The 22,044-nt window shown below is 43.0% G+C and overlaps 1 protein-coding gene and 1 long non-coding RNA gene across 13 annotated transcripts in view; one reads left to right on the plus strand and one right to left on the minus strand.

Moving 5' to 3' along the window:
* Positions 1 to 22,044, plus strand: part of LOC102960606 (protocadherin gamma-C5) — a 136,740-nt gene that overhangs the window by 18,707 nt on the left and 95,989 nt on the right. For 2 of the 12 annotated variants that reach the window (XM_015535605.2, XM_042985768.1), the window contains exon 1: positions 13,836 to 17,052. The exons of 5 other annotated variants lie outside the window; for them this stretch is intronic. In XM_015535605.2, coding sequence (XP_015391091.1) covers positions 14,629 to 17,052 — 2,424 coding nt within the window. In that variant the 5' untranslated portion in view covers positions 13,836 to 14,628. Of the gene's footprint in view, positions 1 to 4,323; positions 6,759 to 8,155; positions 12,537 to 13,835; positions 17,053 to 19,305; positions 21,950 to 22,044 lie in introns of those variants that run through there. 5 more of the 12 variants (XM_042985752.1, XM_042985816.1, XM_042985789.1 and 2 more) reach the window with 4 other exon arrangements.
* Positions 3,081 to 11,594, minus strand: LOC122238567. Its single transcript, XR_006217527.1, has 3 exons — positions 11,505 to 11,594; positions 6,411 to 6,685; positions 3,081 to 4,686 (listed from the first exon to the last, which is right to left on the minus strand). It is a non-coding gene; the product is annotated as an uncharacterized LOC122238567 (long non-coding RNA).

The raw sequence follows: 22,044 nt of genomic DNA on the forward strand, positions 1-22,044 counted from the left end.
CTTATTAGTGTCCACTTACAAGGATGTATCTCTAAAAATTAGAGAACTGAATATTGAATGGGAGAATGAAGGATTGATAGTGTTCAAATAAGAATTTAAATAATTTAGCATATTTAACCCACATAAAATAAGGTTTCTGTCATATAGAAACTCTATCCAAATATTTAAGGAAAGGAGAGTTGTCATTAGAAGAATTAGTCTCATTCATCATGGCCCAAAGGTGTGAATGAAACTGTGGTTTGATGAGTAGAAAAAAGCAAGGTTTTGAGTTGTTGAAGTTGTTCTAATGGAAAATGGATTGCCTAGGAGGTAAGAGGTTCTATTATTAGCTCCTTTCAAAAGTAAGCTGTTGGCCCTGGAATTAATAGAATACAGGGGATAATATAATTGGACGAGTTGTTGACATACATAATAGTCAAGGTCTTTTCCAATCCTGAGCTGGAGGATTCTATGATCTGATAATGCAATAGATTGGCCACTTATGCTTCTAAATTGGGGGTTCACATTTAACATAAATAATTGAAAAGATATGTTGAAAATAAATGAGAACCTTCCTTTGTAACCGGAAATTGTCAGTCTTTTTTTTTAATGTTTATTTCTTTTTCAGAGAGAGAGAGTGTGTGTGCACAAGGGGTGAGGGGGAGAGAGCAAGGGAAACACAGAATCCGAAGCAGGCTCCAGGCTCTGAGTTATCAGCGCAGAACCCAACGTGGTCCTTAAGCCCACCAACTGTGAGATCATGACCTAAGCTGAAGTCGGATGCTTAACCAAGTGAAACACCCAGGTGCCCCAATCATCTCTAAGATAATATTGGGGCACCTGGGTGGCTCAGTCGGTTAAGCATCTGACTTTGGCTTAGGTCATGATCTCGCAGTTTGTGAGTTCAAGCCCTGAATCGCATCGGGCTCTGTGCTGACAGCTCGGAGCCTGGAGCCTGCTTGGGATTCTGTGTCTCCTTCTATCTCTGCCCCTCCCCCACTGTGCTCTATCTCTCTCTGTTTCTCAAAAATAAATAAATGTAAAAAAAATTTTAATATAATGTGGAGTTGATGCCTTTAAATTAGATGCTAAATGTATTCTATGTTTCCCCAAATCAGTATTGTGGTATTTACATCTCAGAGATTATTTTAGAATTATTTATTTCAAGATTCCAAATGTATATGACTAAGAGATTCCAGACATACACATTTTCAAATATGATTTTCTTGGACATTTGTGATATAATTATTTGATGGTTTTATTAGGAATTTAATAGTAAATAATTTTAAACAACTTGAATCTTGGGTATTGGTCATGGGAGTCAGATTATCTCATACAAGTATTAAGATTTGTTTGATATGATCTGAGAGTGTAAATGTTTTTTATAGCACCAATTCTGGATGATTTAAGCTACATCTTGAAAAAATAAAAATAAATAAATTACATCTTAAACCTGCATTGTTGTAAGCAAAGTTCACTTAACTGGGTTTTATGGATAGTAGGCTGGTTTATTTTATTCGTCTTATCTGTTCACTCACTAATGGGATAGTAGGATGGTTTATTTCATTATTTCCTTCTCTTACCTGAATTACCTATGACCATTTCATTTAAATAAATAAAATATTTTATTGAGAAAAACTATCAGATTCTACTCTCAATAATACTCATTCATGTGGACTGACCAAGTGTTAAATCCTAGCAGTCATGGAATTTGCTAAATTCTGACTAACTGAGGTTCTCAGACCTACATACAATACAGATCATATTAATAAGATAGGCAGTCTGAAATTTTAAGTACTGAATTTTGAAGCATCAGGAAGAAAACCTACCAAATTATTGGGCTAGTTTATCATCTTTGAAAACCACCCATCTGATGAAACTTCTGTTGAGGTGACAGTTGTCAATGGGAAGAAGTAAAAATCTCAGAGAGAAATGGAAAATACCTACATGTTTGCCTGGGAATGTAAATCTAAACAGAACTCCAAACAATGTTTTCTCAATAGAAAAAAAGTTCCATAAAGAAAGGAGAGACGATGAATAACTCGATGCCTAGGAAGTCAATTAGACTTTCCATACAATTTTTTCCATAGAATTTCTTATGCAAGTAAACAGATGAAGGTCCATTCTTCCTAATAACTCAATCAATAATAACATACTTCCTTTAAAACTATAAACTTATTTCAGTTTTATATGGTAAGCCTATGTTATATTTAACATAACTCATTGGTCTAGTAGAGATCTTTAATATTTAAATTTATGTTGTAGAGTAACTTAGAAAAATTGGTTACTAGAGATATAAAGCCAGTTATTCCCTAACGTATGCTTTATGTTCAGAGTATGTTCATAATCTTATTCATCTAGATCTTACTTATTTAGTTCCAAATAAGGTATCCAGAAGTAATAAGTTAACTGAGACTTTTTAAAAATAATAGAATAAGAAAGAAATGTGAGATGACACTGTGATTTTTGAAGTGTTAGGTACAAAAAAGATCACAACATTGGCAGCCATACTATTCAGACATAAAAGTTTTGTTTAAAAATGTCTGCAAGTACTCATGATCTTTAACGACTTTGCTTACGTCAACAAGAAGTTCAAAATTACTACTAAACAAATAGTATTTAACTCCTATTTATGGAACTAATCTGTAATACTCATATTGGCTCCTTTGAACAAAAAGTTATTCTCTCTACTTGGTGAAAACAAACATGGCTGTAAATTATTTTGATAGATTAAAACAGCATTTCATTCAAAGCATTGCCTATATTTTGGACCAGTGCCATCAGAAAGCAGAAATAGATTACGTAGTTAGGAAATCTCCAGCAACTAAGTTAAGCATTTTCAGTGCTACTTTTGATTTCTCTTCCTGGTGCTGCTATCTACTCCCCTATGGCTTAAAATAATTTACAAAGCAAGGTTATTTCTTTTTTAAAAAGTTTATTTATATAAGTAATCTCTAAACCTAACATGGGGCCTGAACTCACAATCTGAAAATCAAGAATTGCACGCTCTTCCAACTGAGCCATCCAGGCGCCCCATGAAGTAGGGTTATTTCTTTCCAGGTCTTCATTTCAGAACAGGTAACTCTCTTTTCTCTTGCAACTCTGTGGAAGGAACTTTATTTCTATAAGCTGAGAAGAACTGAGCCATCAACAATTCAGTTTTACTTAACATCAGTGGAAAAATTGGTACCTCTAATGATCTTCTCAGGACAGTTCTGTTTGTATGCTCAAAGGCTATCTGGAGGCCTATCTTTTTTCAATTATTCTAGAATAATCATCTAGAGTAGGAAGATTATTTGAATTGCATAATGAAGAGAAGCACTCAACATCCACTTTAACACTCCACAGCTAGTAGAATCTCTGCAAATTCCTGCCTTCTGTACAAAATTTCGTCTATAGCTGACTGTTACTGCTTGGGTTCTCACCTCATCTCTAATGGCACTTTTTGAGCATAAAGCATCAGCCAAGGCAAATGGTTTTCTTTTTTCTTCTCAAAACACTGGAAGTGATGATATTTGTATTCCAACGTATACTATTATATATATAATCAAGGACAAGGTAATTTCCTCTTATTTTTAAAATCATTAAAATGAAGGTATTGGACTAAATCATCTCTAAGGTTCCTTCCAGTCAAAAACTTTATTAAATGACCTATCTATATCTTAAAGAAAATTTTGACTGAGTCTTATGTGGTAGTGTCTAGAACATAGTATGTGTTCAATATTAATGAATTAACTTAAATTTATTATACTGATGAAAACGATTTCTACATAACATCTTTCTTATGTATACATACACACACCTTTTCAAAATATGTTGTACTTTTTTTTACCTGAAAACACTACTTTTACTCCATGTTCAGTGAAGTCTGAGGTAGCACCCAACATCATTTCAAAGTTGCAATGCAAAAGAGAAAAAAAAAATGTAATTATCTGGAATTAATAAGCATCCATCATAAGCATTGTTGCATTATTTCATTTAACTGGAATGTATTTTTAAGTTAGATATATAGATCGAAGACATATAAATGGAAGATTTTTGAAGGATAAAACAACTTTCTGAAAAATCAGTTATCTTGCTTCAATATGGTGCAGTAACTTAGTAAGGACTCTGAGCGCCGCTGTTCACCAACCACGGGGAAAGTGGTGCAATAAGATCTGCCAGAGCCACCGAGATTTTACAGTACAAAGAAACATCAGGTTGAGACAAATTCTCTTCCAAGCTGCATCAAACTCAGGTCTCTATTATACTAAATTCCGGGCTTCTCTTATGAATACAAAGGATTCCACGCTGACACACTGGCATCCATAAGTGCAAAAGGAGATAGTCCAGTGTCTAACAAGATCAGCAGGACAACAATGGCGACTGTGAAGAGGGGTCGAGACTACAGAGGATTCATCCTGCTCTCCATCCTCCTGGGGACCCGGAGAGAAGCTTGGGCAGGACATATTTTCTACTCTTTGCCGGAGGAAACAGACACAGGGTCTTTTGTGGGTAATATCGCTAAGGATCTGGGCCTGGAGCCCCGGGAACTGGCAGAGCACGGAATCCGCATCGTCTCCAGAGGTAGGACACAGCTTTTCGCTCTGAATCCGCGAAGCGGCAGCTTGGTCACTGCAGGCAGAATAGACCGGGAGGAGCTCTGCGCTCAGAGTGCACGGTGCCTGGTGAACTTTAACATCCTGATGGATAAAATGAGTCTTTACCCTATAGAAGTGGAAATAATAGATGTTAATGACAATTCTCCTAGATTCTTGACAGAAGAAATGACTGTAAAAATAACGGAGAACACAGCTCCCGGGGTGCGGTTTCCCTTAAATGAGGCTAGGGATCCAGATGTGGGCACGAACTCCCTCCAGAGCTACCAGCTCAGTCCCAATCGTCACTTCTCCCTGGTTGTGCAGACTGGAGATGATGGAGCTAAATATCCAGAATTAGTGCTGGAAAGGGTGCTGGATAGAGAGGAAGAGGCTGTTCACCACCTACTCCTTACAGCCTCTGACGGCGGTGACCCACCCCGATCGGAAACCGCCCGCATCCAGGTAACTGTGGTGGATGTGAATGATCATGTGCCAGTCTTCTCTTTGCCTCAGTACCAAGTAACTGTGCCTGAGAACGTACCAGTGGGCACAAGATTGCTCACAGTACACGCTGTCGATCTGGATGAGGGAGTCAATGGGGAAGTGACATATTCTTTCCGGAAAATAACTCAAAAAATTCTACAGATATTCCAACTGAACCCTCATACAGGAGAATTATCAACTTCAGAAGGCCTAGATTATGAAGAGTCCAGCTACTATGAAATGGAAGTTCAGGCTCAGGACGGTCCTGGTAGCATGACAAGGGCTAAAGTAATTATCACAATTTTAGACGTGAATGACAATGCCCCAGAAGTGACTCTAACATCTGTAAGCAACTCAATTCCTGAAGACACTCCTCCTGGAACAGTAATTGCTCTTTTCTACCTTCAAGATCGAGATTCCGGCAAGAATGGTGAGGTGACCTGCACTATTTCAGAAAATCTGCCTTTTAAATTAGAAAGATCAATAGACAATTATTATAGGTTGGTGACAGCGAAAATCCTAGACCGGGAAAAACTCCCTGTGTATAACATCACACTGAAAGCCACAGATGGTGGAACCCCACCCTTGTCCATGGAAACTCACATCTCAGTGAATGTGGCAGATACCAACGACAACCCACCTGCCTTCCCCCACTCCTCCTATTCTGTCTACATCCCTGAAAACAACCCCAGAGGTGCCTCCATCTTCTCTGTGACTGCACATGACCCGGACAGCCATGAGAATGCCCAAGTCACTTACTCCCTGTCTGAAGACACGCTCCGGGGGGCACCCCTATCCTCCTATGTGTCCATCAACTCTGACACCGGTGTCCTGTATGCCTTGCATTCCTTCGACTATGAGCAATTCCGTGACCTGCAACTGAGAGTGACTGCGCAGGACAGCGGAGACCCACCGCTTAGCAGCAATGTGTCCTTGAGTATATTCATTCTTGACCAGAATGACAACACGCCAGAGATCCTGTACCCCGCCCTCCCCACCGACGGTTCCACAGGCGTGGAGCTGGCACCCCGATCGGCAGAGCCCGGCTACCTGGTAACCAAGGTGGTGGCGGTGGATAGAGACTCTGGCCAGAACGCCTGGTTGTCCTACCGCCTGCTCAAGGCCAGCGACCCAGGGCTTTTCGCGGTGGGGCTGCACACGGGCGAGGTGCGCACAGCGCGGGCCCTGCAGGACAGAGATGCGCTCAAGCAGAGCCTAGTGGTGGCAGTGCAAGACCACGGCCAACCCCCTCTCTCGGCCACCGTCACGCTCACGGTGGCGGTGGCCGACAGCATTCCAGACGTCCTGGCCGATCTGGGCAGTCTCGAGCCCCCAGCTGACCCTGATGCCTCAGGTCTCACGCGGTACCTGGTGGTGGCGGTGGCCGCAGTCTCCTGCGTCTTCCTCGCTTTTGTGATCGTGCTGCTGGCTCTCAGGCTGAGGCGCTGGCGCTCATCGCGTCTGCTCCAGGCTGCGGGGGTTGGATTGGCTGGCGTGCCCGCCTCGCGCTTTGTGGGCGTGGATGGGGTGCGGGCTTTCCTGCAGACGTATTCCCACGAGGTCTCCCTCACCGCGGACTCCGGGGAGACTCACGTGATCTTCCCCCAGCCCAACTATGCAGACATGCTCCTCAGTCTGGAGAGCTGTGAGAAAAAAGATCCCTCATTAACATCTATAGATTTTCATGGATGTAAGGACGAAGCAGAAAATATTCAGGTGAGTTCACTAATACATTTATCTTTACATCCTTGAGGAATTATATTTTGTGTAATTTTCTTTACTGTATTGTGAAACAAATGTTTTAAAAATGTAAGAGGCAAAAGCAAGTTAACCGATTTATTTAACATAGAACACTTATTGACATAGGTTTTGGTGTCATTTCCTTAGTGAAAGCCTATACAAGACTGTGAATAAGTGGACTGTCACATTTTTATACCTTCCATGTATTTTCCCTTCAGTGTTCTCAATTCATGTGTTTTATAAATGAGAATAAATTGTTACATCTTTTTCATTGCACTGGGTTAGCAAGAGGAAAATACAGCTCATACACCTTGTCAGGATTCTCTTTAGATTAGATCTAGGAAAGGTTCTTGAAGATCTTCTGCCTCCATATACCTCAACTTTATGACTTTGAAAATCTCAGTTGCTTCCTGACATATTTAAAAATTTTAACTCCAGTATAGTTAATATACAGTGTTATATTAGTTTCAGGTGTACGATATAGTGATTCAGCAATTCTGTACATCACCCAGTGGTTATCATGACAAATGCACTACTTAACCTATCACCTATTTCACCCATTCCCCTCACCCACCTCCCCTCTGATAACCACCAGTTTATTCTCAATAATTAAGAATCGGTTTCTTGGCTTCTCTCTGTCTCTCACTTTCCCCTTGCTTATTTGTTTCATTTCTTAAATTCCCATATGAGTGAAATCATATGGTATTTGTCTTTCTCTGACAGACTTATTTCACTTAGCATTACACTCTTGAGCTCCATCCATGTCATCGCAAATGACAAGATTTCATTCTTTTTGTGGCTGAATAATATTCCAGTGTGTGTGTCTGTGTGTGTGTGTGTGTGTGTGTGTGTGTGTGGATATGGATATGTATGTATGTGTATGTGTATATGTGTATATATATCAAATTTTCTTTATCCATTCATCAATGTATACTTGGACTATTTCCATAGTTTAGCTAGTTTAAATAATGCTGCTGTAAATATTGGGGTATGTGCATACCTTTGGATTAGTGGTTTTGTATCTTTTAAAAAAATATTTATTTTGAGAGAGTGTGTGTGGGGGGGGGGGGTGGGGGAGAGAAGAGGGAGAGAATCCCAAGCAGGTTTTGTGTTGTGAGCACAGAGCCCGACATGGGCTCGATCCCATGAACCGTGAGATCATGACCTGAGCCAAAATCAAGAGTCTGCTGGTCAGCCAACTGAGCCACACAGGTACCCCTGTATTTTTGTATCTTGAGGGTAAATATCCAGTGGCACCATTACTGGATAATATCTTAGTTATATTTTTAACTTTTTGAGGAACCTCCAACCTGTTTTCCACAGTGGCTGCACCAGTTTGCATTCCCACCAACAATCCAGGAGGGTTACTTTTTCTCCACATCCTCACCAACATTTGTCATTCCTTGTGTTTTTGATTTTAGCCATTCTGACAAGTGTGAGGTGTTATTTTGCTTCCTGACATTTTAAAGCATAATCATCTATTAAAGTTATATCCTGGTAGAAGGTTAGACTGATGCCTAAAGAATGGAATGTGTGTGTCAAGCTTCACTAAGACCTATATCAATGAGAGATAGGGATCTAATGCCACACTAAAGGTTATTGCCTGAAACCAATAAAATATGACATCAAATAAAATGTCATTTCAAGTTACACTTGTGAAATAAGCAGATATATGTTTTAAGACAAAATTTCGTTGTATTGTGTTAGCGGTACAGCCATGTGAAGTGTGTTTATGGGCTCTCCTAGTGGGAGATTGGGGATGCTTGTTTTATGAAACAACAATTTTGTATACTCAAGACCAGAAGTTGATTCAACTTATTGGATCTGCTAAAAAAAATTCAGTTAGAAATAACCCAATCTGGGGTTAACTACATTTATATTCATTATATAACATTTTACTAAAGCTCAGTACATCAGTTGATTAGCAACTAGAAGGGGTTGATGACAAGTAATTTTGTTTACTTGGACCTACTTGTTTACTAGGAACTATGCAAAATATTATTCCCTTTGTAACTTTGAAGATTGATATTACATTTTGTAACCAGGAAAATAATTCTTCAATAGGAAGGAGGGGGATAGGCTAACTCTTCCTGGGTATAGTAACCTTTTGGGTGTTAAATAAAAGGACTTTTTTCTAGCATAGTATTGTGTTTGGTGGTATTTTGCATAAATTGGGCTGTGCAATAGTGTGGAAGTATGTTTCATATATTTTGCAGTGTTCAGATGTACAATCAACTTGAGAAGACAATAACTGATACTTGGTGAGGCAGAAATATGATTATCAGGTATTTTGAAAAAGAATATCCCCAAATTCATTAGATACTTAAAAATATTTTTCAAGAAAGGAAAGTAACCTAAACTCAGTATGCTACTGCAATTGAATATCCTAGGGATTATTTTATCAACTGAGCTCATCATGTGATGTTCAATTTAAGCACAGAAGTGGGAGCCAGAACCTCACTGCAGTAGACCACGGTTAGTGACCTTGTGTTGCAAGTCAAAATATATTTCCCTGCTAACTTTCAACGTTGATGTTATATTTTATAACCAGGAAAATAATTGTGCAATGCAAAGGAGGAATAGGCTAATGTTTTTCCAGCTGTCATTTTCTTAAATGGGTGACATGTAGGTCATATGATACTACTATAAAGAAATTGCTGAAACTATTTTGAAAGAAAAGAGGTTTAGAGGTAAATATAAATTGTGCCCTTTTAAAGACAATTTCAGCATTATTGATGCTTTCTGAAAAATTGAAATGAATCAGCATGGAGGTACCCAAAAACTAATGAAATCAGGAAAAACAGGAATAAGGAAAGAAGGATAAAACTTTACTCATATTACTATTCAAAATTACTGTATTCTGAGATCATTTAGGCCAAGGATGTGTTATAGTAATCTTTCTATTACAGTGCGGATTTGAGATGCATGTCAACATGTTGATTACCCTAAACCCTGGAAATTTGGGATAACTATATAGTTAATAGTGCAAATTAATCGTCATTAAATTTATGAACATATAAAAATAATTTGTTCAGTTAGGCGCTGGATTGTGATTATTGCAGCTGGTTAAACTGAAGCAGCAGGGGCTGCAGTTTCCCAGTGCGGACTGTGGGCGCCGCTGTTGGCCAAAGTGCAGAGCTTGGGCACTGGCGATCTTCTCGCGCAGCCGCAGCGCACTTTCCCTGTATCAGGCTCTCTAGCTCGAGCCTTTACACAACTTCCTCCTCTGGAAAAGAGGGAACCCCGACCCTCACGCTGGAAATATAGCCTGTTCGGAGCTCCGGACATCTGCAGCACAGAGATTATTTGTAATCCGGCGTCTCCAGGCCGGTGAGCAACCTGAGGGGAGCAAAAGGGATGGGGAGCGGCGCTGGGGAAAGGGGCTGGGCTGAGAGGCGGCCAGTGCTCTTTCCCTTCCTGCTGTCTTTGTTCTGCCCGGCGCTCTCAGAGCAGATCCGCTATCGGATTCCCGAAGAAATGCCCGAGGGCTCGGTGGTGGGGAACCTCGCCAAGGATTTGGGACTCAGCGTCCATGAGTTACCGAGTCGACAACTGCGCATCAGTTCGGAAAAACCTTACTTCACTGTGAGCGCCAAGAGCGGGGAGCTACTTGTGAGCGGCAGGCTAGACCGGGAGCAGATTTGTGGGAAGAAGCCAGCCTGTGCTCTGGAATTTGAGGCTGTTGCTGAAAATCCGTTGAACTTTTATCACGTGAGTGTGGACATCGAAGATATTAATGACCACACACCAAAATTCACGCAAACTTCCTTTGAGCTGCAAATAAGTGAGTCCACAAACCCTGGGGCACGATTTATTTTAGGATCTGCCCATGATGCAGATATTGGTACCAACTCATTACGGAATTACCAGCTCAATCCGAATGATCATTTCTCACTCGTGAATAAAGAGAAACAAGATGGTAGTAAATACCCTGAGTTGGTACTAAAGATGCCTTTAGACCGGGAAGAGCAGAAATCCTACCAGTTGACCTTGACTGCGTTGGACGGCGGGAATCCATCCCTAAGTAGTACTGCCCAGATACAGGTCCTAGTGACTGATGCTAATGATAACCCTCCAGTGTTCAGCCAAGAACTATACAGGGTGGGCCTTCCGGAAAATGTGCTTCCTGGCACCACTGTGCTTCGAGTGACGGCCACCGATCAGGATGAAGGTGTCAATGCCCAGATCACCTTCTCTTTCACTGAAGCAGGCCAGATCACCCAGTTTGACCTGAATTCTAATACGGGGGAAATTACTATTCTAAATATGTTAGATTTTGAGGAAGTCAAAGAATATTCCATAGTTTTGGAAGCAAGGGATGGTGGAGGAATGATTGCCCAATGTACCGTCGAGATAGAGGTCCAGGACATAAATGACAATTTCCCAGAAGTGGTAATCCAGTCTCTACCGGATCTTATTATGGAGGACACCAAGCTGGGAACACACATTGCTTTGATTAAAATCCGTGACAAGGATTCTGGATACAACGGAGAAGTTACTTGTAAATTAGAAGGTGATGTTCCGTTTAAAATACTCTCTTCTTCTATAAACACCTATAAATTAGTGACAGATGGAGTTCTAGACCGTGAGCAGACCCCTGAGTACAATATTACTATCACAGCCACCGACAGGGGAAAACCGCCCCTTTCCTCAAGCTCCAGCGTCACCCTGCACGTTGGCGATGTCAATGACAACGCCCCAGTTTTCCCACAGCCTTCTTACGTGGTCCACGTGGTTGAGAACAATCCTCCTGGAGCCTCTATCGCCCAAGTCAGCGCCTCCGACCCCGACCTGGGACCCAACGGCCGCGTCTCCTACTCAATCGTGGCCAGCGACCTGGAGCCGCGGGCGCTGGCGTCCTACGTGTCCGTGAGCGCGCAGAGCGGCGTGGTGTTCGCGCAGCGCGCCTTCGACCACGAGCAGCTGCGCGCCTTCGAGCTGACGGTGCAGGCCCGCGACCAGGGCTCGCCCGCGCTCAGCGCCAACGTGAGCCTGCGCGTGTTGGTGGGCGACCGCAACGACAACGCGCCTAGGGTGCTGTACCCGGCGCTGGGGCCCGACGGCTCGGCGCTCTTCGACACGGTGCCGCGCGCCGCGCAGCCCGGCTACCTGGTCACCAAGGTGGTGGCGGTGGACGCCGACTCGGGACACAATGCGTGGCTGTCGTACCACGTGCTGCAGGCCAGCGAGCCCGGACTCTTCAGCCTGGGGCTGCGCACGGGCGAGGTGCGCACTGCGCGTGCTTTGGGCGACAGGGACGCGGCCCGCCAGCGCCTGCTGGTCGCCGTGCGGGACGGGGGACAGCCGCCCCTCTCTGCCACCGCCACGCTGCACCTGGTTTTCGCCGACAGCCTACAAGAAGTACTGCCGGACGTCAGCGACCGTCCGGAGCCCTCTGACCCCCAGGCCGAGCTGCAGTTTTACCTGGTGGTGGCTTTGGCCTTGATCTCAGTGCTTTTCCTCACGGCAGTGACTCTGGCCATAGCCTTGCACCTTCGTCGCTCCTCCAGCCCCACCACCTGTGGCTGCTTTCAGTACAGTCTCTGTGAAAAATCAGGACCTGTGATTCCTCCCAACTACAGTGAAGGGACTTTGCCTTATTCCTACAATTTGTGCGTTGCGCATACTGGAAAGACAGAGTTTAATTTTCTAAAGTGCAATGAGCAATTGAGTTCAGAGCAAGACATACTTTGTGGTGATTCATCCGGGGCCTTATTTCCACTTTGCAAATCCAGTGAATCAACCTCCCATCTGGTGAGTTTCTTTTAAGCATAACCTGCTTCTTACAATCTATCCAATTCTTTATATTCATAGGAAAAGATACAATTTGTAGATCTAAACGTTTCTTTAAAAAGTAAAAAAGCTGTCATACTATTCTTCAAGGAAAGTTGAAATAGGAGCAGTTATGTGTCTTTTAGGGGTGTCTTACCAGGCTCAGATCTACAAAGCAGTGAGAGTGTGGTTTTATCAACAAAGGGAAAGAGACGATGTTATATAGCCTATCTCCTAAAAGCTAATGGGACTTTTTTCTAAGTTTTCTTCTTCTTACCTAATATATTAATTTTTTAACTTGGACATTGTGTAAATGTAAAAGTGGACAGGCATTTAAATAAACCTTTAACAAAAAAAAGTTAAGCTAAAATTAGACATTTTTCTTAACTGATTTAGCTGTTGTGTTGTTTCTTGTATTTACTCCCCTTTGTTTCAAAACCTTCTGGAATAAGGTATCTTAACATGGATTGTTATATAGATAGACACATTGCAATTGTGTGCAATGAACTGTGTGTGTAAAAGCATTTTACTTAGCAGTTAGATCATTATGCTCACCAGAAGATAAAAAGCATTTTCTTTTACTTGCAGCACAGGTTTTCCACACACACACTCCTGTATCATTTTGAACTGTCTTTTTTGCAGCCCTAAGCTAATATAGCTAGAGGTCTTCTAGTCATTCTATTATCTCTAGGAGAAAAATAGTCTTCAGTTCTTCAAATTTTAGACAAAATTGCCACTCTGATGTGCATACAAGTGTAATATTAAATAATACATTTGTAGATTTCTGTTAGCAACCGCTTCAGTTACTAGCCACTTAACAAACTGCTGAAGAAAAGAGACGTAGTTTTTTTTCTGTATTGACACTTTCTGACTGTTTAGTGATAATTACGTGTTTCTTTTTGTGGTTCTCTGAATCAAAATACTAATTAGGGTAACATTAACTTTGGAATATATGTCTTTCATAAGAATAATTAAGTCTGCACTAAAATATAATCATCTCTCATTTGTGGAAGAATAGGCTGGAGATTGGCTTTTTGTTGTGTATTCATTGATATTTTTTAAACATTTTCTATTCAAATAGAAAAAATACATAATTTAAATAAAGTAGCTAAACAGGTTGCCTGGCTGGGTTGGTAGGTACAGCATGCGATTCTTGATCTCAGGGTTGTGAGTTCAAGCTCCATGTTGGGTGTAGAGATTACTTAAAAATAAATAATGCAATAACTAAATAAATAAATATGTAAAATAACAAAACAATATAGTCTTCGATGATGACACTTGAAAGTAAAAGCATTTATCCTGTTAAATTTCACAATGTTAATTTGAAAACATTATCAATATGTAATTAAAATGGCATTTTAAAAGAATATCTAAAAAGCAACTGAGAGCTTACTATAATGATTAATTAGTTTACATGAAATAAAACACCTTCTGAGTCAGTCATCTCCAATAGGTCTACTTTATTCTAAAAATGAATGAATTTCCAGTGACAACTGGAATCCCTACTCATTTGATAATAGATTTACAATATAGCTTAGGGAATAGCACAAAATAAAATTTTAATTGTTTACATTTTAAGAGTAAATGTATTCCAGAAATGTGAGTAATGTGAGACTAACCCATAAATCTTTTGATATCACTTAATAATACTTTATAAAACTTTAACCCTACTTCATCCAATGCTTCTTGGCAATTACTTTTAAAATATGAATTCAGAGACAAGTTAAACACATTAAAAATAAACTATAAAAGGCAAGAATAATTTTTTTTCTCTCAATAACCTGGCATACACTATTACTTATCTAAGTGGGTGCAGTAACTGCTTAGGACTCTAAGCGCCGCTGTTCACCTACTTGGAGATAAATTTAACCAAACGCCATCCTGTTAATAAAAGCTCCCATCTCGCAAAGACTCACAGTTCCCACAGACCAACTGCAAAGCTGCAGCGAAACTCCGTTCCTAAATCTGAGACACTCCAGCTTTATATAAGATGATCTCCATAGCTGCAGCAAAAAGGTAAACAAGACGCATATGCCCAGTGAAGATTCTGAGTGGATTCAGTAGTGAAAGAACAATGGCTGCTCCAAAGAATTACCAGAGACGCGGCAAGCTGGTCCTGCTGTACACTCTATTGGGCATGCTCTGGGAAATCGGGAGAGGACAGATCCACTATTCGGTGCCAGAAGAGAGCGACAAAGGATCCTTTGTGGGTAATATCTCAAAGGACCTGAATCTGGAATCACAAGAGCTGGTGAAGCACGGAGTCCGCATCGTCTCTAGAGGTAGGACACAGCTCTTTGCTCTGGATTGGAGAACTGGTAGCTTGATCACCGCGGGCAGGATAGACCGGGAGGAGATCTGCACTCAGAGCACACAGTGTCTAGTAAATATCAATGTCCTGGTTGAGGGCAGAGGAAAACTTTTTGGGATAGAAATAGAAATCACTGATATCAATGATAATAATCCAAAATTCCAGGTCGAAAATCTGGAAGTAAAAGTTAATGAAATCGCTGCACCTGGAACACATTACCCACTCCCAGAGGCTGTTGACCCGGATGTGGGCATGAATTCCTTACAGAGCTACCAGCTCAGCCCCAATCACTACTTCTCTCTGGAAGTGCAGACTGGAGATGACGGAACTCTACACCCAGAGCTGGTGCTGGAGCAGGCCCTGGACCGAGAGGAAGAGGCTGCTCACCATCTCCTCCTCATCGCCTCTGATGGCGGTGACCCGCGTCGCTCCAGCACAGTGCACATCCACGTGACGGTGTTGGATACAAACGACAATGCCCCGGTTTTTACTCAACCGATTTACCGAGTGAAAGTCCCAGAGAACGTGGCCCCGGGCACCCTGCTGCTTACTGTGAGCGCTAGCGACCCAGATGAGGGAGCCAATGGAGAAGTGGCCTATAGATTTTGGAAAATTAGTGAAAAGCAATCTCCGCTATTCCATCTTAATGAAAATACCGGTGAAATATCAACAGCAGGGAGTCTAGATTATGAAGAATGTGCATTTTATGAAATGGAAATACAAGCTGAAGATGTGGGGGCACTTTTAGGGAGGACCAAAGTGCTCATTTCAGTGGAAGATGTAAATGACAATAGGCCAGAAGTGATCATTACATCTCTGTTTAGTCCAGTCTTAGAAAATACTCTTCCTGGAACAGTAATTGCCTTTTTGAATGTGCATGACCGAGACTCCGGGAAGAATGGTCAAGTTGTCTGTTACGCACCCCATAATCTACCTTTTCAATTAGAAAAATCAATAGATAATTATTATAGATTGGTGACATGTAACTATCTGGACCGAGAAAAGATCCCTATGTACAACATCACAGTGACGGCCTCAGATCTAGGAACCCCTTCTCTATCTACTGAAATTCATATCACCCTGTATGTGGCAGATACCAATGACAATCCACCCACTTTCCCTCATGCCTCCTACTCAGCGTATATCCCAGAGAACAACCCCAGAGGTGCCTCCATCTTCACTGTGATGGCCCACGACCCTGACAGTGGCAACAATGCCCAGGTCACTTACTCTGTGACTGAGGACATCATCATGGGGTCACCTGTCTCCTCCTATGTCTCCATCAACTCAGACACAGGCGTCCTATATGCACTGTGCTCCTTCGACTATGAGCACTTACGAGACTTGCAGCTACTGGTGACTGCCAGAGACAGCGGAGACCCTCCACTCAGCAGCAACGTGTCTGTGAGCATATTTGTGTTGGACCAGAATGACAACGTGCCAGAGATCCTGTACCCCACCCTCCCTACGGACGGTTCCACAGGTGTGGAGCTGGCGCCCCGATCCGCAGAGCCCGGCTACCTGGTGACCAAGGTGGTGGCGGTGGATAGAGATTCTGGCCAGAATGCCTGGCTGTCCTACCGCCTGCTCAAGGCCAGTGAGCCAGGACTTTTCACGGTGGGGCTGCACACGGGCGAGGTGCGCACAGCACGGGCCCTGCAGGACAGAGATGCGCTCAAGCAGAGCCTGGTGGTGGCAGTACAGGACCATGGCCAGCCCCCTCTCTCGGCCACCGTCACGCTCACCATGGTGGTGGCCGACAGCATTCCAGCCGTCCTGGCCGACCTGGGTAGCATCAGGACCTCTGCTAACTCAGACGATTCTGACCTCACGCTGTACCTGGTGGTGGCAGTGGCCGCAGTCTCCTGTGTCTTCCTTGCCTTTGTGATCGTGCTGCTGGCTCTCAGGCTGAGGCGCTGGCATTCGAAGCGCCTGCTTCAGGCTTCAGGAGGCGGGCTGGTGGGCGTGCCCGCCTCGCACTTTGTGGGCGTGGACAGGGTGCAGGCTTTCCTGGAGAAGTATTCCCACGAGGTCTCCCTCACCGAGGACTCGCAGGCGAATCACGAGATTTTCCCCCATCCCAACTACGTGGACACACTTATCAGTCTGGAGAGTTGTGAGAAAAATGATCCCTTATTAACATCCGTAGATTTTCATGAATGTAAGGATGAAGCTGCTTCTATTCAGGTGAGTTCAGTTCTGTGTACGTTTTAATTCTCAGGGAAATTATATTTTTTATAAATTTGTGTTTTCGGACATACATTGTGGAGACAGTTCAAAATATTTTGAAAAGTGTACCACAAAGTTTTTGGTTTGTTTTAGTGGTGATACTATAAAATTGAGCTCTAATCATGATAGTTGGTTTCATTTGCTCTCCAAAGGCTCAGACAAGATTGTTTAAACATTGATTCTCAACCTTTTAACATCTTCCATATATGGGGCACCTGGCTGGCTCAATTGGCAAAGCACGTGACTCTTGATCTTAGGGTAGTGAGTTGGAGCCCCACTTTACATGTAGAGATTACTTTAAAATTTAAAAAAAAAATAAAATCCTTTGTATATTACTATAATTATCACTTACCACTCATTCACTTAAGAAGTAGTTACCCAACCACATATAGTAAGTTTGTTGTATAAATAGGGGATATATAACTGAGACTTTTAAATCCTTGTATTAGCTTGGTAAAAGTAAAATACATTTCATAATTTTAGAAATCTGTTTAGGATTTGGATCTTGAAGGTCTTGAAGTTTTTTAGGTCTTTGAGGATTTCTTCATTTTAAACCTCTTTTATAAGCCTTGTGCTTGCATCAGTACCCTTCAAAATTTTAATACTTATTATATTTTAAAACATAAATACATTTGAAAGGATGGATTTTGGTGGTAGGTGAGACTGGTTCCTTTATGTGTCATTGGTCTCCAAGAGCTCATACTAAAGAAGACGTAGAATCTAAAGCCTGAAATGTCCATCAACCCCCCCCCCAATAAAAACAACAAAATCATACTTTAAATAAAATGTCATTTTGTAGCATAAAGAAGAACATGTTTTCACTAAGTTCCAATGAGCTGTTTTGATTGGACAGCCATGTGAAATGTTCTCTTGGTGAGAGAGTTTGAGAATGTAGTTTAAAAAAAAAGTAGTTTCATGTAAACAGATTCTAAACAAGCTCATCAATTCAACTAAAAATGATTCCATCTAGATTTTATGTCTTCTGTATTCCTTGTTATAGCATTTTAACAGTGCTTACCATTGATTTGTCATCACATGAGAGTGGAAAACACAATAAATCATTTGTTAGTTATAAAAAGGGCATGTCTGAAGGATTGTGTAGTGTTCCCTCCCATTTTGCACATCCTGTGGGTGGGAGTTAACTTCATATTTTCTGTAGTGTTTGGGTGCACAGTCATTTGAGGGAACAACTGTATTATTGACATTTTGCAATTTTTAAGTGTTTTGAAACTTGCCCTGATAGAAAATAAAATCCTTACTCTTGTTCAAAAGATTCACTGATTGTTCAAAAATTTCAATAAATGGAATAAAATAATTGGAACAAATGACATTTATCCAGGAAATTTATGCAAATAAACTTACCAGAAGCTCAATTCCAAAGTCATTGCTTCAGTATTACATAGATACATAGATCACAAAGTCATGTGGTCTGCTGAAGTATCCCTTTATGACTTTGTATTGAAGAATAAAACATTTCCCTAGTGACTTTTAAGAATGAATTTATGTATGATGTTGGGTATGACATAAGCCAAGTAATTTTGAGATATGAAGAAGGAGGTAGAGTAAATCATCCCTTGGCTACATCATAGGGACAGGTTTTTTAAAAATGAATGCTTCCTTAGGTAGTCAAACGAGTAAAAAGAAATTTTTTGAAGAGAGTGTTGATATTATCAGAAGGAGATGCTTGAGGATTGGTATGAAACTGCAAAGCTTTACAGAATAGTTTTCAACACTATTGGTATTCTCTAATACATATGATATTAAATAACATTTATAATGTAGAGATGTTGGGGGAAACATTTAGGAATCATGAAAGAAGATTAAGATTGTTTCACATATCATACCTAATAAACAGAAATGAATTTGTGAATACAGTATATGATAAAATTTCTAAGGTCAAGACCTGTGTCTTATTCATTGTTGCATTGTTATATCATCACTGACAAGGGCACTACTAAGTGCAAGGCAAGAGTTCAATGTATGTTTGTAGTAGGGTGAAATGGGTGGACCAGATATGTCGGTTAATATAAAAACTCATCACATTTCTAATAATTTGGAAACAATTAAATTATCTTTATAATTTAAGATATTAAATATATTAACATTAAAACGTGGCTTGTTCAGTTAGGCTCTGGATTGTGATTATTGCAGCTGGTTAAACTGAAGCAGCAGGGGCTGCAGTTTCCCAGTGCGGACTGTGGGCGCCGCTGTTGGCCAAAGTGCAGAGCTTGGGCACTGGCGATCTTCTCGCGCAGCCGCAGCGCACTTTCCCTGTATCAGGCTCTCTAGCTCGAGCCTTTACACAACTTCCTCCTCTGGAAAAGAGGGAACCCCGACCCTCACGCTGGAAATATAGCCTGTTCGGAGCTCCGGACATCTGCAGCACAGAGATTATTTGTAATCCGGCGTCTCCAGGCCGGTGAGCAACCTGAGGGGAGCAAAAGGGATGGGGAGCGGCGCTGGGGAAAGGGGCTGGGCTGAGAGGCGGCCAGTGCTCTTTCCCTTCCTGCTGTCTTTGTTCTGCCCGGCGCTCTCAGAGCAGATCCGCTATCGGATTCCCGAAGAAATGCCCGAGGGCTCGGTGGTGGGGAACCTCGCCAAGGATTTGGGACTCAGCGTCCATGAGTTACCGAGTCGACAACTGCGCATCAGTTCGGAAAAACCTTACTTCACTGTGAGCGCCAAGAGCGGGGAGCTACTTGTGAGCGGCAGGCTAGACCGGGAGCAGATTTGTGGGAAGAAGCCAGCCTGTGCTCTGGAATTTGAGGCTGTTGCTGAAAATCCGTTGAACTTTTATCACGTGAGTGTGGACATCGAAGATATTAATGACCACACACCAAAATTCACGCAAAGTTCTTTTGACCTGCAAATAAGTGAGTCTACGGTGCCAGGCACACGGTTTATATTAGAAGCAGCGGAAGATGCCGATATTGGCTTAAACTCTCTGCGGATTTATAAACTCTCCCTTAGCCCTAGTTTCTCATTGATAAATAAAGAGAAACAAGATGGTAGTAAATACCCAGAATTGGCGTTGGAGAAACGTTTAGACCGGGAACAACAGAGTTACCATCGTTTAGTTCTGACTGCCATGGATGGCGGAGATCCCCCACTAAGCGGCACCACTGAGCTCCGTATCCAGGTCACTGATGCCAATGATAACCCCCCTGTATTCAACCAGGACATGTACAGAGTAAGCCTTCCAGAAAACGTGCCCCCAGGCACCACAGTGCTGCAAGTATCAGCCACTGACCAAGATGAAGGCATCAACTCGGAAATCACTTATTCTTTCTACAGGACTGGGCAAGTCTTCAGTCTGAATTCAAAGAGCGGGGAAATTACAACTCTAAGAATGCTGGATTTCGAAGAAATCAAGGAATATTCTATAGTGGTGGAAGCGAGGGATGGTGGAGGACTGGCTGCACAATGTACAGTTGAAATTAATATTCAAGATGAAAATGACAACAGCCCAGAAATTACATTCCATTCTCTAGTCGAAATGATTCTGGAAAACGCAGCGCCAGGAACGCTAATTGCTTTGATCAAAATATATGATCAAGATTCCGGGGAGAATGGGGAGGTTAATTGTCGATTAGAGGGTGAAGTTCCTTTTCAGATAATCTCTTCATCAAAAAATTCATATAAATTGGTAATAGATGGGACTCTGGACCGAGAACAGACCCCAGAGTACAATGTCACCATCACAGCCACCGACAGGGGAAAGCCGCCCCTCTCAGCTAGCAAAAGTGTCACTTTGATCATCACTGATATCAACGACAACGCTCCGGTTTTCCTCCAGGCCTCCTACATGGTTCACGTGATGGAGAACAACCCTCCTGGAGCCTCCATCGCCCAAGTCAGCGCCTCCGACCCCGACCTGGGACCCAACGGCCACGTCTCCTACTCCATCGTGGCCAGCGACCTGGAGCCGCGGGCGCTGGCGTCCTACGTGTCCGTGAGCGCGCAGAGCGGCGTGGTGTTCGCGCAGCGCGCCTTCGACCACGAGCAGCTGCGCGCCTTCGAGCTGACGGTGCAGGCCCGCGACCAGGGCTCGCCCGCGCTCAGCGCCAACGTGAGCCTGCGCGTGTTAGTGGGCGACCGCAACGACAACGCGCCTAGGGTGCTGTACCCGGCGCTGGGGCCCGACGGCTCGGCGCTCTTCGACACGGTGCCGCGCGCCGCGCAGCCCGGCTACCTGGTCACCAAGGTGGTGGCGGTGGACGCCGACTCGGGACACAATGCGTGGCTGTCGTACCACGTGCTGCAGGCCAGCGAGCCCGGACTCTTCAGCCTGGGGCTGCGCACGGGCGAGGTGCGCACTGCGCGTGCTTTGGGCGACAGGGACGCGGCCCGCCAGCGCCTGCTGGTCGCCGTGCGGGACGGGGGACAGCCGCCCCTCTCTGCCACCGCCACGCTGCACCTGGTTTTCGCCGACAGCCTACAAGAAGTACTGCCGGATGTCAGCGACCGCCCGGAGCCCTCTGACCCCCAGGCCGAGCTGCAGTTTTACCTGGTGGTGGCTTTGGCCTTGATCTCGGTGCTCTTCCTCCTTGCGGTGATTCTGGCGGTGGCCCTGCGCCTGCGCCGCTCCCCCAGCCCCGCTGCCTGGGGCTGCTTTCAGCCTGGTCTTTGTGTCAAGTCTGGACCTGTGGTTCCTCCTAACTACAGTGAGGGGACTTTGCCTTATTCCTACAATTTGTGCGTTGCCCAGACTGGAAAGACAGAGTTTAATTTTCTAAAATGTAATGAGCAGTTGAGTTCAGGACAAGATATACTACTTTGCAGTGATTCATCTGGGGCCTTATTTCCGCTTTGTAATTCCAGTGAGTCGACTTCCCATCCTGAAACTCAAATGGCGGTGAGTTCTGTTTAAGTGTCTACTCCTTTTCATCATTTATCCAGTTTTTCATACTTCTGTGAAAATATATTATGGTTCTAAGGTTAGTGTGTTGT

The sequence above is a fragment of the Panthera tigris genome, chromosome A1 (genome assembly GCF_018350195.1).
Source record: "Panthera tigris isolate Pti1 chromosome A1, P.tigris_Pti1_mat1.1, whole genome shotgun sequence".
NCBI classification, from domain to species: domain Eukaryota; kingdom Metazoa; phylum Chordata; class Mammalia; order Carnivora; family Felidae; genus Panthera; species Panthera tigris.